We start from the raw sequence: 15541 nt of genomic DNA on the forward strand, positions 1-15541 counted from the left end.
GGAATAATGACAAATATTATCATCCTAATCAAAATATCAACATATATAACAATATTTTTTTAAAAATGCAAATATAACAAGTTCTATACTTTTATTGTCGACATACTCTCATAGTGTATATGGAATTGACCATATCGAAGTTGATAGACCATACAACTAAAAATCTATTGAAGAGTTTTGTTATTTTTATAGTTTTTTAAAAACATTATTATACACTCAATTATTATTCTTAAAATTGTTGCAAATTTAATTAGTCACCTGTTTTACGAAAACGGTTGTTTTTAAAATTTTATTTGATGGAAAAAGGTAGTTAAAAGAAATTTGCTAAAGTCAGAAGTTGTTTTGTAATAAACAAAAATCCTCTATTTTTTTTCTATGATGTGATTTATAAGTAGAGTTTAGCATTTTGAGAACTAATTCTAACTTTTAAATTTTATAATATTATTATGTTGAAACTTATTTATAAAACTTAAAATTTTGAATTTTAATTTTAAAATCTTACAATTTTTTTCATCAATACTACTGATTGATTTCATGTAAACAAGGTATAGAATAAAACCGTGACCCAATCTAATTGACAGCTTTAAGTAAACTTAAGATATGTGCAAATTTTCAAATTCATCATTCAAATTAAATCGTGCTATCATATAAGGATTTTTTTCATATAAAAAAGATTAATTGTAGAAAAAATTGATAAGACAAGTTATAAACTCATAATAGAAGACTGGTCAAAATTCACACATTAGGTCAAAGAAATTATTACAAAAATTACAAAGTCATTAAAAATCTATAAACTCAATTTATCACATAACCTTTTAGTTATAAACTCATAATAGAAGACTGGTCAAAATTCACACATTAGGTCAAAGAAATTATTACACAAATTACAAAGTCATTAAAAATCTATAAACTCAATTTATCACATAACCTTTTAGTTATAAACTCATAATAGAAGACTGGTCAAAATTCACACATTAGGTGAAAGAAATTATTACACAAATTACAAAGTCATTAAAATTCTATAAACTCAATTTATCACATAACCTTTTAGTTAATCAACTACTGATCAATTTAATAATGGACCATTTAAAAATAATTAATGAAACTCAATAATCAAGGTGTGCCTTTTTCTTTTCTTTTCTCAATCGGTGACCATTTTAGTTGCGACATTTTTCTCAACTTTTCGCCTTAAAAATTAAAGTTGCCAAAATCAAGCTTTTCTTATATTTGTGGTCATAATTTCCAAAGTTAGTGTACTTGAAAAAAAAGTTTTTTTTTAATAATACAGAAATTCTTTCTATACTAATTACAAAATTTAGTAAAAAATTGGAATGGGTGGTAGATAATTAGATAGATTTTATATTTTGTAACTAGTTATAAGTTTTTGTTATATTTTAAAATACTTTTCTAAATAATAATGATGAATTGAAAAAAATTGTAAGTGAAATTTAATATGTACTTTTTTATTTTTTAATATTTAGATTGACCAAAATCTTTACAAAATATAGCAAAAAAATTAAAGTTCGAGACTTGGATAGAATTTAAAATTTTATTATATTTTATAAATATTTTCAACGGTTTTTTTGTTTACAATAGTTTATTTATTCTCATTAGGTCAGAATATGTTAAACAGTGACATGACATCTTACGTCATATCAACATTTAAAATAATTAAAATCATAAGTATTTTCTTTTTAAAAAATTACAGAAAAAGAAAAAAATTACAAAATCTTTCAAATGTATTTCTCTAAAATTAAAAAGGGTATATTTTAAGATTTTTGGAAAGGAACTTCTTTAAAATATTTTCTATCTCAAATTTAGTTGTATGATAGTTTGTTTTAGAATAAAACTATAATTTTTAAAATAGCAAAATAAATTAAAATACTTACAAGTTACAACAAAATTTTAGATTCTATCACCGATAGTCTTGTATTACTGTAACACATCAATTACTATCAATTATATAATTTTTTATAGCTTGTAAATATTTTGTAAAATATACTATTTTAAAAAATTTCTATAAACCAAATTCATATTTTATTTTATAAATAATTTCAATATTTATTTAAAAAGTATATCAAAAATCATACCAGTGTGTATAGTCTATTTGAAAATGTAAAATTTATAAAATATTTATAATCTATAGTAAATTCTATCACGAATAGTTATTGTTATACTATAGTGATAGAATTAAAAAAAAAAACTATTTCTAAAAATGTCATTTTCAAAATTTTGTTATATTTTATAATCAATTTTGTTTTTTATATGATGCATAGTAATTTATCTTTTATTTATTTTATTACACAAGAAATATTGTGATTTAATTTATGATTTATTATTAAAAGTAAGATAGTTAAAATTGAATAATTGAAAACATAAAAGTGTTTTTTTTTTTACCAAATAGTTTGCATTGGGAGAGCTGAATTGACGAAAACGCCCTTAAGTGGTAGTTGAAATTGGAAAGTTATCCTGTTAGAAATCGTGGGAGGATTCTCTTTTTAACTATTAGACTATTATCAATTCGGTTGACCCGACCCATCATGACGGAGTCTATTTAAAGCCCCGTGAAAGGCTTGGCAAAACCAACAGCGCCGAGATCGGCAAGCAAGGGCGAATTTTCCAATACTTTTTAGTTTTTTCCACAGTTTCTCTTCCAAATTTCTTTAATCTGTAACCATGTCTCAGGTGCGCCACTACGAATTTCTCGCTTCTTTGTTCTTATATGCAATTGTTTGAAGTTTGGTTTTCCGTTTTTCATCCTTATCTTTTGTTTCATTTCTCTATTTCTCTCCGTTTTTCGTATGCTTTGGAGATCGAAGATACGTTAGTTCGTCCCTTTTGAACTTCAAATCTGAAGTTTAGACCATGAATCGTTGATTTAAATTGGAGTAGAAGGTTTTTTTTTTTTTTTTTTGAAATTTTATCCACTCCATAACTTGAATCTGAGATGAGTGACGATGGAAATCACAGTAACCGAGCCAATGAGGTCAAAGTCCGAGAGAGCTCCATTGAAGTATTTCGTTAGTATCATATATTGACTGATTTGTTGTTTGGTAATTGGTTGATTAATCACAAAGAAAGCTTTACGTTGATCATATATCGATAATTTGCTCATTGATTGAGTGTCGTCCCGATTTGCAAAACTTGAATTTTCTGTACTGTTATGCGTTTTTTAATTATTGTTCTATGTTATTTCTGGGAACCTGAGCTGTTGATGAACGAGTGAGAATATCTATTGATATAATTCTTGGATACAAGTTCGGTTTGATAGAATTGGCTGAGTAAATTTCTATTGAAATTTTTGATAAGGGACGATTGATATTAAACTCTCTTGTCAAAATTTAGTGCTTGTGTGAGCTGAGCTAACTTTTATCTCTTGGTATCAGACATTCTGTTCTGTATTCAACTCGTTCTTTGATTTCATCTTAATGAATACAGTTTGGAATTTGTTTTTTGTGCAGACTACTGTCCTTAAGGTTGCTATGTCATGTCAAGGCTGTGTTGGGGCCGTCAAAAGGGTCTTGGGAAAACTGGAAGGTTTGTAATTTATTTGGTAAATTGCAGTTTTTGTGATTTTCTATGCGATTGTTTGATGTGAAATATTTGTATCCGAGCGCGAGGGTCAAGTTATGGAGCTTCATATTGCATTTTTTAGATTCATGTTTCAATATTCAGCTGCTAGTTTGGTTGCTGCCACTTTTTCATAGTCCAGCCAGGTCATAACAGAAAACAGAAACTTAAAAATATATATATACAACACATAAAGTTCAGTTTGTCACATAGCACCCGTGTGATCGGGTCACAAGACCTTGTTTAACTGCAGCCCACCTAGCAGCAAAGTATTATTCTTCCGCTAATATGTGGTGTTTTGTATTTTGGGAAATGATGCACATATTATATTTGATCATGGTTCAATCTCAACAATCATATGCAAGCATGGTTATTTTTATTGCAAGTTTAGTTCTGTTTTATGTCCAAGACTGTCAATGGTATTTAGTGAACTCGAAGATCTGGTGGATCGATTACCCATGCGCCAGCGAATTCTTAAATGATGGTTAATTTTGTTGCAAGTTTACTTCTGTCTTAAACGTTTGCTGTAACCAATTGAATGTACCTACTGGCTACCATTTTCAGGAGTTGAGACGTATGACATCGACATTGATGCACAAAAGGTGACTGTGAAAGGAAATGTAGAGCGCGATGTAGTTTTCCAAACTGTTTCAAAAACTGGCAAGAAGACTGCCTACTGGGAAGAGGATGCCTCGGCAGCACCTGCAGCGACACCAGCACCGGCTGAAGCAGAAGCTAAACCTGCCGAGCCCCTGGCCGCTATTTAAACTATTCACCATTTACATAATGGAAATTTTCTGTTCAATGCATAAGGTCTTTATTTCCTGAAGCTAATAATATTGTAATTGTATGCAAAACTTGTCTATTTAGTCTATGTAATACTTTTATTTGAGCGTCTCTTGTATGACCGTCTACGTTAAATCTTAACCATAGTCTACAGATATATATATATATCTGTTTTGCCCAATCTCTTTGTTCCTTTCGACGTTTTGCTTTCGTATATAATTAATTGGCGACTCCAGGGAAAGATGCCTTCAATGGCTGTTATTGTTGTTTGAAATTATTCATTCCTGCTGATACAAATTTGATGCTGAATTGGGAAGTTGGTTGAATTTGTATTTTGGTGTTTGAGTTTATTTTACGTTTGTTGGATACTGAACAGAGTAAAAGAAGATTGATAGAATATTAGAAGAAGGTTTCGTTATTTTTCACTTCGTAATATGACCAACAATATTTATAATTCTATGGAAACATTTTCAAAAGGTAGAATATAGGATTTGATTGCTTGAGTTCACGTCCTTCTCAATTTGGTCTATTGCCATTTTAAAAAGTTTGATTTTTTTACTTTTAAGGTATGCAAACCTTTCCATCCACATTTCTTTTAAAATAATATAAAATTACAGTTCATAACAATTATAAGAATAATATTTAAGAATCTTCCAATACTTTTAAAAAATTACAAATAAAATAAAATAATTTAAATAAATTGACTTTTATAGTTTATAAGTGAAGGATGTATTTCTATATAGTTTATAAGTGAGTGATATATTTTTATAGTTGTACTTGTAATTTATACTAATATTTTGAATTTAATTGTATGTTTGCAATTATTCGTAATATATATATATATATATATATATATATGTCAATTGAATGATGAACTTTTAATGATCATATTCTGAAATGTTTAATTTAATTATAGTCATTTAAAAATTATGTCTTGTCCATTAGGGTAATTTTTTAATAAATCAGCTAATAGATTATTAACGATGATTAAGGGTTTGCTTGATGAACTCACTAATATAGTTTTTTCAAAATTGTTGCGTTTAAAAAATTAACTATCTCGTTGAAGATGTGAAATGTTTTATTAGTTTATGTTACCTCATTTTTTATTGGGTTGACAATAATTTAAAAAGGTTGACATCTTATGACATATTTGAAAATAATTTTAAGAAAATTAAAATCGTTTTTTTTTTTTTTTTTTCACTTAATACATCACTTCAATCTCAATTTTGACAGTATGAAATTGAACTTAAAAAATGTAAAACCAAATATGAAATTGATTTTAAACGATGATGGCATATATGAAAAAAATTTAAATCAGTTTATTTTCGAATATAGGATGTGATGTTTATTAATTAAAAAAGCATTATTTTTACTTTACAAGTTTTTGTTTTTCAAATTCTAAATATTCATACTGAAATGATAAAATACGATTACCTTTGATTGATTGGTGAAAAAAACCACATTATATTGAGGCTTTTTACGAATAGTGCGTTGTCCAGAAGCCTCAAGTTACAGGAAGCAAGTTTTCTACAAGTATTTGGCTCTTCTTTAGGTAGTTTTTCTTTCTTTTCTTTTTTTGGCTGATTTCACGTGTTGTTGGAATTCGGTGGACTGCTGGACTGGGCTATCGGAAGCTTAAGGGTTCAGATCGAGACGACATGACCAGTCGTGGAATGCATGGAGCTACAAGGATGTGATTAACTTTAGCGACCAATCTCTGTTTTGTAAAGTGTCGATTGATAGAATCAAATTACACGTGGAGGAATTTGTCTGAGATCATCCAACAAGAAAATGATGATCTTCCAAATGGCAAAAGGGTCGTTTTGGTGGTTCGTGATTCTTTGGGATCTCTCATCCTTGCTAACTCTGAGAAGACATTTCTCAATTGGTCCATCAAGATCCTCAAAGCTTTCGTTGTGGTTAGAAGTTTGAAGGATTGTTTTTCCTCGTAGGTCTCTCCCCCTTGTATTATCAAGTGTCGTTTTATCGAGTCTATTTGCAATTTAAATAATTTGTTTGTGAAACAGTTTGAATCGTTGGACTTTATGCGGTACATGCGTGCTACAAATGGATTAGCCCATTGTTTAACATAGGTTTCTTTGGTTCAATAATACCAATAGTCTAGATTCTAACTTGAAAGGAGGTTGAAGACCACGAGTGTTAAGTATGTCCATCGCATTTTTTACCTAGATAAAAAAGAATGAAAACAAACGTCTACAAGTAACTACTTAACCAATAGTTTATTTGGAACAACCATTAAAAAAAAAATCTAGCGCGTTTAAACACATATTTTAAATGATTTTTTAGAATTTATTTTAAAGAATGAGATATCTACAAAGTCAACGTATCTATGATATACCACTATTTATGCATATCATAATACAAATAGACATATGATCAAAATATCTTATATTGCAGTTTATACCATACAATTCATCCAACAAAAACATATAAAATCGTATAGATACAAGCACTTAAGCTAATAGAAAAAATTGGGTTAAATCGTAAATTTAGATCTCAAACTTTATAAAATATATTAGAATTTAATCGACATAGAATGATAAAATTATTAGAGATAGTCCTTACAACAAAGAGACATATATAAGAATTCTATCAAATGGGAAAATGTATTTATGAGTTTTTATTAAATCATAAATACAATTGAAAACTAAACATACAACAAAAATGATACCAATTATTGAAAATCTATCTGCATGGAACAAAAGAAACCTTTAGAATGGAAAGTTGGAGGAGAAAGACAAAATAAAATAAAATAAAGCAACACAAATGAATATAAAATTATGAGAATAGTGGTTATTTTAGTACCACTCATTCTCCTGTTACTCAACTTTTACAGTTGGACCATTTAGAATTATTTTCCAAATCTCTATAACTTAAATGTCACTTTTAAAACCTCAGAGACAAAATATACAATAACAAAAAACCTTACGAAAAGTGCATTTTGCCCTTTATCTTTTCAAACTACATCTACCAAATTTGTAATTGAACACACAACTCATTATCGTTCAGAAAAAAAAAACTCTGTTGCAATGCATTTTTAATCGGTATAGTTGCAAATATAATAATTATATTCAAAACAATTAAGTATATAACAATATTTTAAAAAATTTGCAAAACCTAGAGTTGATAGAAATAACTCATAGACCATGTTGCAAATATTAGTCTATCCGTAAACAGATATATAAATAAATCGTAGATCCAACGATGTGGACTTAAGGTGGGTTGGATTTAATGGGCCTATCAAATAAGGCCCAATTTAAATACCGTCGGCCCAAAAGCTTGGTAGTTGCGAATTCTTCGTTCGGCTTGAAACTTCCAACTCCACGAAAAGGAAAATCAGAAACCCTACTTCTCTCCGCTATATAATATAAATAAGAAGCCTTCAATAACGTTTACAGAACCCTAAATAAACTCTCTCTTTCTCCATCTTCCGTTTCCGATTTGCAGTCTGCAAAGAACGATGAAGATCGTTGCTGCTTATTTACTCGCCGTTTTGGGAGGCAACTCCAACCCATCAGCTAAAGATTTGAAGGATATTCTCGGATCTGGTAAATTTTCATCTCCCTCTCATTTTCCCTTTATGTTTTCTTCGATTCTATAGTTTTTTGTGGACTTCTGGAGAATTTATGTGCTGATGTCTAGTTTTTGGTGTTTATTTGGTTAGTATGTATTGTTAGTTTTATAGTAATGTTTCTTATTTGGTATCTTGTTATTTTACTTGCTTCGTTGCTATTCTCTGCCATTTCGAACTATGCAGTTTCGTCTTTAATAGTTTTGTTATAGCTATAGTTAATTGTTCTACCTCATTTTGGGATTGGGTAACAATAAGAAGAATGTTTGTTATTTGTGGCTGGACATCATTAGATTTTAATTATATGAAACCTCTAATTATTGTACTTTTCTCGATGGTTTAAGAGATTGGAGCTGCAATACGTTATGTTAAATTACATATGTCAGACTATTATTTGGTTTTGATCTTATATTTGTATGAAATGTTAAATCTTAATGACTCTTATGCTTTATTCCCAGTCCTGAAGTCATGTTATACTTCTGAATTTTATTTCTCACATTTGCATTGAATATGGAGTTACATTGTAGTCAAATATGTTGAATGGGGTCATAATTTATCTTTCCCGAACCGTTTTGCAGTTGGAGCTGAAGTTGATGAGGAAAGAATTAATCTTCTGCTCTCTAATGTTAAGGGTAAGGACATTACAGAGCTCATCGCATCCGGAAGAGAAAAGCTAGCATCTGTTCCTTCTGGTGGAGGTGCTGCTGTGGCAGTTGCTGCCGGAGGTGGTGGTGGCGGTGCTGCTGCCCCTGCTCCAGCTGAAGCAAAGAAAGAGGAGAAGGTTGAAGAGAAGGAAGAATCAGACGATGTAAGCTTCCTTCGTTTCTTGGAATTGCATTTTAAACAGTTGAAATTTTTGCACCTAAATATATTGTAGAAAATGCTAAAAGATTCTCCACCTTAAAAAACACCCAATGTAGGTTTTTAATTGATTCTGTGATATGTTCAGCTTCTAAACACTACTTCCCTTAGGTTTTTTTAAGAATGAACTGCTCACGATTTATAATCACTAAAGAAACTTGTTTTTCAAAAATTGTTTTTGCTTTTTGAATTTTGTTTGATAGTATGGGGTTCATTTTAAAACTACTAGGGTAGAGTAGTTGTCCATCTATCTTATAAACAGTTTGATTCTTGTTAGTTTTTTCTAGGGATTCTCAACATGCCCCATCAAGATCTTCCTCATCTTGATTGGGTCTCAATTTAGGACCGAATGCTTGTTTGGATATTGTGTGCTGGGATACCATATTTGATAGCTAGCATTAGTCGATGTAACCTTATAAAATGAACTGGTAATGTGGAAAGCCACATTTCAAAATTTTGAATGGCAATTCACATAAACTTTAAATTAATGAAGTGTTTGAAATGGCTATCATGAATCAATCAAAATTTTCTCATCTAGTTTTCTTTATTTGTATCTTTGAGAATCATTTTTAAGTTCATGTAATTTCTTCTAATTCCTTGTTTAATTTTTGTTTGCAGGATATGGGCTTCAGTCTTTTCGATTAAGTATAATAACAAAGTTGAATGTTCAGAGATTCTTCAAGATTTTAGATTTTGGAATTTTTGTTTTTTCACATGTAGTGTCTTAACATTATCGTGGTGTTATGATGAGCCTAATGTTGTACTTTTATTTTAATTAATGAATTTTCTTCGTAATTTTTGGATGCTCTTAACCATCTGTTTTATATGAGAGAAAATGGAATTGCCGCAAGCGATCGTGAAGGTGAAACTGCGAAGGTAAAGGTTGGTAAATTTCTACCCACCTGATAAATTTTAAAGTTCATTAATTAAGATTTTACTTGCCATTTCTTAAATACGTTTGATTTTGGAAGCAGAAACTTTCGGAACTATTGGACTCTATCGTGCTTTAGAGAACTGATTGTGAAGTGATAACAAATTAAGTGTTTTTCAAATTTATGTTTGAAACTTAATTGTTTGTATAGAGATTTTTTTAAAATTTTAAGATTAAGATAATTGAAATTTGATAATATAAAATTTGTTAGAGTAGTCGTTCGGGAGCTGTTTGAATTGATGGAGTTGTGATCGAAATAACATTTGCTGAATCAAGGTAGTTTCTTTGAGACTGATTTCAGAACTTTGGGCAAAGATACCTTGAGATGAAAGATGAAAATAAGAATGATTTGGATTTTGGACAAAGTTGTCTGTCCTCAGATTGATTTCGAGATGGAAAATAGAATGATATAGATTTTGAAAACTTAGGGTAAAATTGTCCTATGATCACCCGAGTTTGAGGGTGTAAGAGAATCGTAATAAAAAGAAAATGGTAGAATTTTAAGTCTAATTTTCATGAATTGGGACTGAAAATTTCTTGATTAACTTCAATATTTTCATAATCAACAGTTCTGATACAAGAAAATTTTGAATATTTGAGATAAGCAGAACTAAATTTACGTTTTACGTTTATTCAAGCTTATCACTTTTTCTGCTTTCTGAACGGTAACCATCACACGTTCACAGTGTTTGCTTTTTTTTTTCCCTTTAGTTCTTACCTTTCTTTTACTAGAATTTAATTCATCAATTGAACATGAACTCAACCGATTCAACTCAAAAAGTAATAAAAGATAGTGGGGTTGCCATCTTTTTTAAGAGTTCTTTGGACTGAACTGTTCAAATAATTGAGGTATGCCCTACAAAGATTTATTTTATTCATGATAATAAATTTACCACTTTTCGCATGAAGTCCATGTTGATAAGATATATTATCTCTATACATATGTGAATAAGCCTCCTACAAACTTGACTTAACCACTCAACAAATGGTAGATAACAAATACGCTACAACTACCTATATGAAGTATTGAATTTTGATATACGCTATAACTTAAACTATGTAGGTCGGATTTGAGTTCTTCTGACCGCGCTTTCTTTTTGGGCTAGAACTAATCATGCAAGAGAAGGCATTAACAAGATCCGAATCCTCGGCTGTTATTAAAATGTTGGCCTTACTAGGTTCGGCAAGCAGGAGCTTGCCCACGAGGTATCCTGCAATTGACCATGTTTGAAATAGGCGTGCTTGTTTCCCAATGAACCTTCCTTTTTTCGTGTCGTAATATTCGGGCCACTTGTCTCTAGACAGACGTCGCTCGGCAATCTCAATGGCTTTTGATGCAATTTCTGGTCTGTTCATCTTTATGCATGCAACTGTGAGCTGAGAAGGGTAGATCAAAAAAATACTTCAACGTTGTATTTCGCATTCTCATGTCCAAAGACAACGGAAATAAATGTAGAGACATACATAGTATATGCCTTTGTTGTCAAAGAATAGCAAGTCTTAAGCCAAAATTTAAACAGATCAGGTTGCAAAATGATAGTTGTAGAGGAAAAAGTGAACTTAGGATACTAATTGAGTAATGGAAACCGATAAAGTGCTTCTAAACTTCAAATTCTGATAACATTTTGCTGCCCTTTGAAGGGTTCTAGAGACTACTAATAAGATCAGAAATCTGACTTGAGAGTTGACATACCTGCCACAACAATGTTGGCCACGAGCCTGCATTGTGGTATGACCATGGCCTGCATTAACAGAAACAAAACGCGATATAAAAAAAAGAGGAAGCATTTTTTTTTTCCTTTAAATGAATCTCACAGTACGAAGTCAAGTAAATTACGTGTTCTTGGGGTCGCTGCCAGTGATGATCTGCCATTCCTGACCTTCAAGAGCAGGGTAACAAATTTTGAATGGCATGTCTGAAACTAAATCCCCCCATTTGGATTCAATGAGATCCAAAATGGCGTGGGATTGGCCTATTGTAGTAAGACTACTTACAATGGACCACAAATTTCCGAGAGAAAAGAACCGGAAATCCATGTGAGCCGGTTGCAGATTTCCGATCAGATAACCTCCTTTAGTAGGCATCCAATCCACCAACCAAGAAGGAATTTGATCTGGGTAGATGTTGAATTTGTTGACTGCATCGTATGAATACTCTTCTGTCTTGTAACGATAAATTTCATTTAGTTTTTGCAAATCGACCCAATAATACTCTCTGATATGAAATGAAAGAGCCACCAGACGATTGTTAAGTGCACGGATAAGATCAGCTGATCCGTCCTCAGGAGTAAGCATCTCACGTGCACAAACTAATGCTGAATAAAAAAGTGCCTACAAAGGAGATAAAACGAACATTTAATGACCAGTGTAACTTAGGTGCAAAACGTAAAAACATTAATTTCTATGAATGCAACTGCAAAATCATACCACAAACCGTTAATTACTTTAGAAACAACTGCATGAGGGGGGAGTTAAAAAAAGAAAAAGAGGAATACAAGAATATACAAAAAATAAAGCAAGCAACGAAGACCCCACTGTAGCAAGGAATTTAGTAAAGGAGTAACAAAAAAATCGGTTCAAAGGGAAACGTGAAATCTCACCGAGAACCAAACATCACTAGAGTCCCTTTCCACACCTTTAAAAACTCTATTATTTCTCTTTCCAAGATCCTACCACAAAGAACACACCCCCGTAGCAAAACAAACTTTTACACAAAAAGGCGGATGGAGGAGGAACTCCCCAATTGAGCCACGACAATTGAAGGTATTGTTGCAATATCTTGGCTATTCATGATTACTAAATCCCCTTTCCTCGTCTTACATTTCAAATGCCATGGCAACCACTGAATATATTAATGGCAAAACTTCTAGAACATAAGCAATTACAATTAAATTGATGATTTCTTACTTGGATTTCAAGAGGGTGACCATGAATTCCCATACGACGATCTATCATACAAGAGCCATCAGTTACCAGTAAAGTAGGGAACATATCGAAGCCATCAGCAAGACAAAGCCTCAATATCATTTTGATCCCAGTTTGGACATCAACTCTCTCCTGAACTGAGAGATCACCAGAGCATTTTCCATATGCACGCAATAAAATTATCCACCATAATCCTAATAAGATAGAGAAGCATACGTGTGACCTTTCAGATATTGAAATACAATGATAAACTTTTCTTCTAAAGGAAAATGGAAATACTTGATGGTCTTTGTACCTGAGTCAACAGGAGCAACACGGCCAATCGCTGCCTCCCCAAAGTCAGGATCCAAAACCTCTTCTGTTGCTGAATCATCACCGTCTAAAGGAACTGTTCGGACCTTGAAACTAGCCGGCATCAATCCTTGACCAGGACTGTGACAATCCATAGTTTTCTCCCAGCTCTGGGGAATAACAAATCGCAAGCATTAGTCAGGGAAGTAAAAACAATGGAAGGTAATTAAAAATGATGTTCTGATGTATGTATGCTTAGATACCTGCAACTGAAGCGTGTGGAGGATAAAATTGCGAACAATATCGTATTCTCCCTTCAATAAAAAAGCTATACCAGAAGGTATGAAATCACGTATAAAGACCTGATCATAATTTAGTAAATTAGAACTAGTAGGGTCCCTTGCAGCAATTGTTCCAATTGGACTGTTACAGTAATAAACAATGGATTCCCGAAGCAAGTCCCACGCCTCATCCTCAATCGACTCAATACTAATCTTATGAAAAGGATCTCTAACTGCTCCATTTGTGCCATTCTCCTGTTTTGCAAACTGAACATCTTGAAACTCCAAAGCACTTGATCCATTTGGTGTATTGTTGATTGGACGCGATGTCTCTGCACCATCCCCAAACCATGTTCCATTTCCACCTTCTGGAGTCATACCACTTGTGCTTTGTGCTTGTTGGCATCTACAACTGTATAACGGACGACGGTTACATTTCGATTTCCCACTAAAGCTTGTTCCTATCCCCTGTAATAGCCTACTTGAGCATTTTGACAAATTCCTATTGCTCAATACCCCCTTCTTCTTCACAAATTTCACTCGCGATAAAAAAGAAAATGTGGAGTCGAAATTGCTCGAACATGGGGTTGGACATACAGCCCGAGGTACAACCCCTGAAAAGATTTGCAGGGCTGCTTCCGATGTGCCCATCTCTGAAGAAATTACCAAGCCCAGATAATCTGATCTGTATTAAACTTTTTCCAATGCCGAAGATGGGCTATTGATTTTTCAACTTCACTCGAAGAACACAGATAATATCTGCACAAAAATCATGATCACATTAAAAATAGAACCTCAAACGAGTGAATCAATCACATCCTACAAAAGCTTATCTTATCACATCATATACTTCTTTAACTTCCAGCTCCAAGGAGAAGAAAAACAGCTGAAATAATACAAAAATTTAAGGCCAGAAAGTCTAACAGCTACATATCAAATCCTCAAAACCTATTTACAAGAGAAAATGCCAACAGGAAACCTGAACTTGTATTATTACTTTCTTCTATCAGGTTAGCTAATATCTACCAAACGATACACAATCCATAGTTGAAACACTGATTCTATAATCTGATATTAAAAAACCCACATCATCTTCTGCAATGGAGATTAGATTCTAAAAGCAAACGAAAGATTAATAACAAATACCATAAAAATGAAATACAATAACCTCCAAAGTTCTAGTTTAATCGCCAAAAACAAAAATCCCAAAACAGAAATTCATAGCATTAATCTAATGTAAATAAAAATTTGACAAACTAATTAGAAAAGATTTACGATACTTCGGGGCCAGATTGAATGTGCAAAAGAATGAACAGAGGAAAAAATGAAAAACACAGATAGTTGATTGAACAAAATCGTCGAAGACAGAAGTAGTAACTCACCGAATTTTATGATTTCAGAGAGAAAAATGATTGGAGAAACAGGAACAAAATTTCGGAGCTTTCGTGAAAGAAGAAGAACAGAAGAAGAAGAAAAAGATCAACGGGTTAACCAACGAAATATAAAGCATGTTTTTATTTTCACGAATCCGTCAAGTGGACGAAAGAGGCAAAAATCAACCTGTATTCTTACGTGAACTTTTTTTCTCTTTTTCTCTAATATTTTTGTCCACATCTCTATGATTTTCCTTTCCCAATGCTATGGTTTTTATAATAACAATTTTTATGTTTAAGAAATGAAGAGCTTTAATTTTTTTTTTAATGATTTGTTTATTATTTTTCTGTGCCCTAACATTTTAAAACTCTGTCACCTTGCAAACTTTCAATAAATATTAACACTTTTTTTTAATGTTATTTCTTTAGACAAAAATAGGTCTAAATTTCTTACACTATTTTTAATATGAATTATGATTGGTTGTTTTTTTTTCAACCACACATTTTCCTAAATTTAAGTGTTTTTAATGTGTAGTAGGAAAATTTGAAAGTTACCCTTAACAAGAGAAATTAATGTCAATAATGGTTGGTTTTTCAAGATATTTTTGACAATTTTTCTAATTTTTTTAACAAAGCAAATGCATAGTGTACTTATAATGTAATTTTATGTTACAAGTTAATAATTATAGTTGATTTTGTTTATATGAAACAACTCGAAATTAAAAAATCACATGTGACATCTCTTATGATAAGGAAGAATATAGATCAACTTTGATGATGAGCTTACATTTGAAAGTTGAAAGTTAAAAGAAAACGTAGATCGATTTTTAATTTTCAAAAACAACAAAGTTTCTCAGTCTTCACATCCAAAGAACTTTATAAAACCATAAATATTTTCGCCACTCATACACGATAATGTTTTGGGAGTGAA

The 15541-nt window shown here is 31.5% G+C and overlaps 3 protein-coding genes across 4 annotated transcripts; 2 read left to right on the plus strand and 1 right to left on the minus strand.

Annotated features, from left to right (window-relative positions):
* The first annotated feature begins 2468 nt into the window (after positions 1-2468).
* On the plus strand, positions 2469-4537 carry LOC101218412 (copper transport protein ATX1). The gene is made up of 3 exons (XM_004150443.3): positions 2469-2685; positions 3462-3537; positions 4135-4537. Exons 1-3 carry the CDS (start codon positions 2677-2679, stop codon positions 4335-4337), a joined length of 288 nt encoding a protein of 95 aa, XP_004150491.1. The 5' UTR covers positions 2469-2676; the 3' UTR covers positions 4338-4537.
* A 3117-nt stretch (positions 4538-7654) lies between these two features.
* On the plus strand, positions 7655-9621 carry LOC101218016 (60S acidic ribosomal protein P2-4). Its single transcript, XM_004150440.3, has 3 exons — positions 7655-7925; positions 8527-8756; positions 9428-9621. The coding sequence occupies exons 1-3, from the start codon at positions 7838-7840 to the stop codon at positions 9452-9454; spliced, it is 345 nt and encodes a 114-aa protein (XP_004150488.1). The 5' UTR covers positions 7655-7837; the 3' UTR covers positions 9455-9621.
* A 952-nt stretch (positions 9622-10573) lies between these two features.
* On the minus strand, positions 10574-14873 carry LOC101217778 (neutral/alkaline invertase 3, chloroplastic). 2 transcript variants are annotated; one of them, XM_004150438.3, is made up of 7 exons: positions 14620-14873; positions 13220-13996; positions 12961-13126; positions 12648-12859; positions 11578-12071; positions 11434-11482; positions 10574-11117 (listed from the first exon to the last, which is right to left on the minus strand). In XM_004150438.3, exons 2-7 carry the CDS (start codon positions 13886-13888, stop codon positions 10791-10793), a joined length of 1917 nt encoding a protein of 638 aa, XP_004150486.1. In that variant the 5' UTR covers positions 13889-13996; positions 14620-14873; the 3' UTR covers positions 10574-10790. The 2 variants fall into 2 exon arrangements, with proteins under 2 accessions (XP_004150486.1, XP_031741456.1); XM_031885596.1 differs by lacking the exon at positions 14620-14873 and adding an exon at positions 14518-14605 and having other exon boundaries at positions 10784-11117.
* Between the last annotated feature and the right edge of the window lie 668 nt (positions 14874-15541).

Source organism: Cucumis sativus, chromosome 5 (genome assembly GCF_000004075.3).
Source record: "Cucumis sativus cultivar 9930 chromosome 5, Cucumber_9930_V3, whole genome shotgun sequence".
Classification (NCBI taxonomy): domain Eukaryota; kingdom Viridiplantae; phylum Streptophyta; class Magnoliopsida; order Cucurbitales; family Cucurbitaceae; genus Cucumis; species Cucumis sativus.

Bases quoted from the DNA above. Each gene is read 5' to 3' on its own strand.
- LOC101218412 (XM_004150443.3), top strand. The intron at 3,538-4,134 runs GTTTGTAATTTA...TACCATTTTCAG, and splicing joins GGTCTTGGGAAAACTGGAAG to GAGTTGAGACGTATGACATC.
- LOC101218016 (XM_004150440.3), top strand. From the start codon at position 7,838: ATGAAGATCGTTGCTGCTTATTTACTCGCCGTTTTGGGAGGCAACTCC. The intron at 7,926-8,526 runs GTAAATTTTCAT...ACCGTTTTGCAG, and splicing joins GAAGGATATTCTCGGATCTG to TTGGAGCTGAAGTTGATGAG. The intron at 8,757-9,427 runs GTAAGCTTCCTT...TTTTGTTTGCAG, and splicing joins AGAAGGAAGAATCAGACGAT to GATATGGGCTTCAGTCTTTT.
- LOC101217778 (XM_004150438.3), bottom strand. From the start codon at position 13,888: ATGGGCACATCGGAAGCAGCCCTGCAAATCTTTTCAGGGGTTGTACCT. The intron at 13,127-13,219 runs GTATCTAAGCAT...GTTATTCCCCAG, and splicing joins TCCACACGCTTCAGTTGCAG to AGCTGGGAGAAAACTATGGA. The intron at 11,118-11,433 runs GTATGTCAACTC...TACCCTTCTCAG, and splicing joins GGCCAACATTGTTGTGGCAG to CTCACAGTTGCATGCATAAA.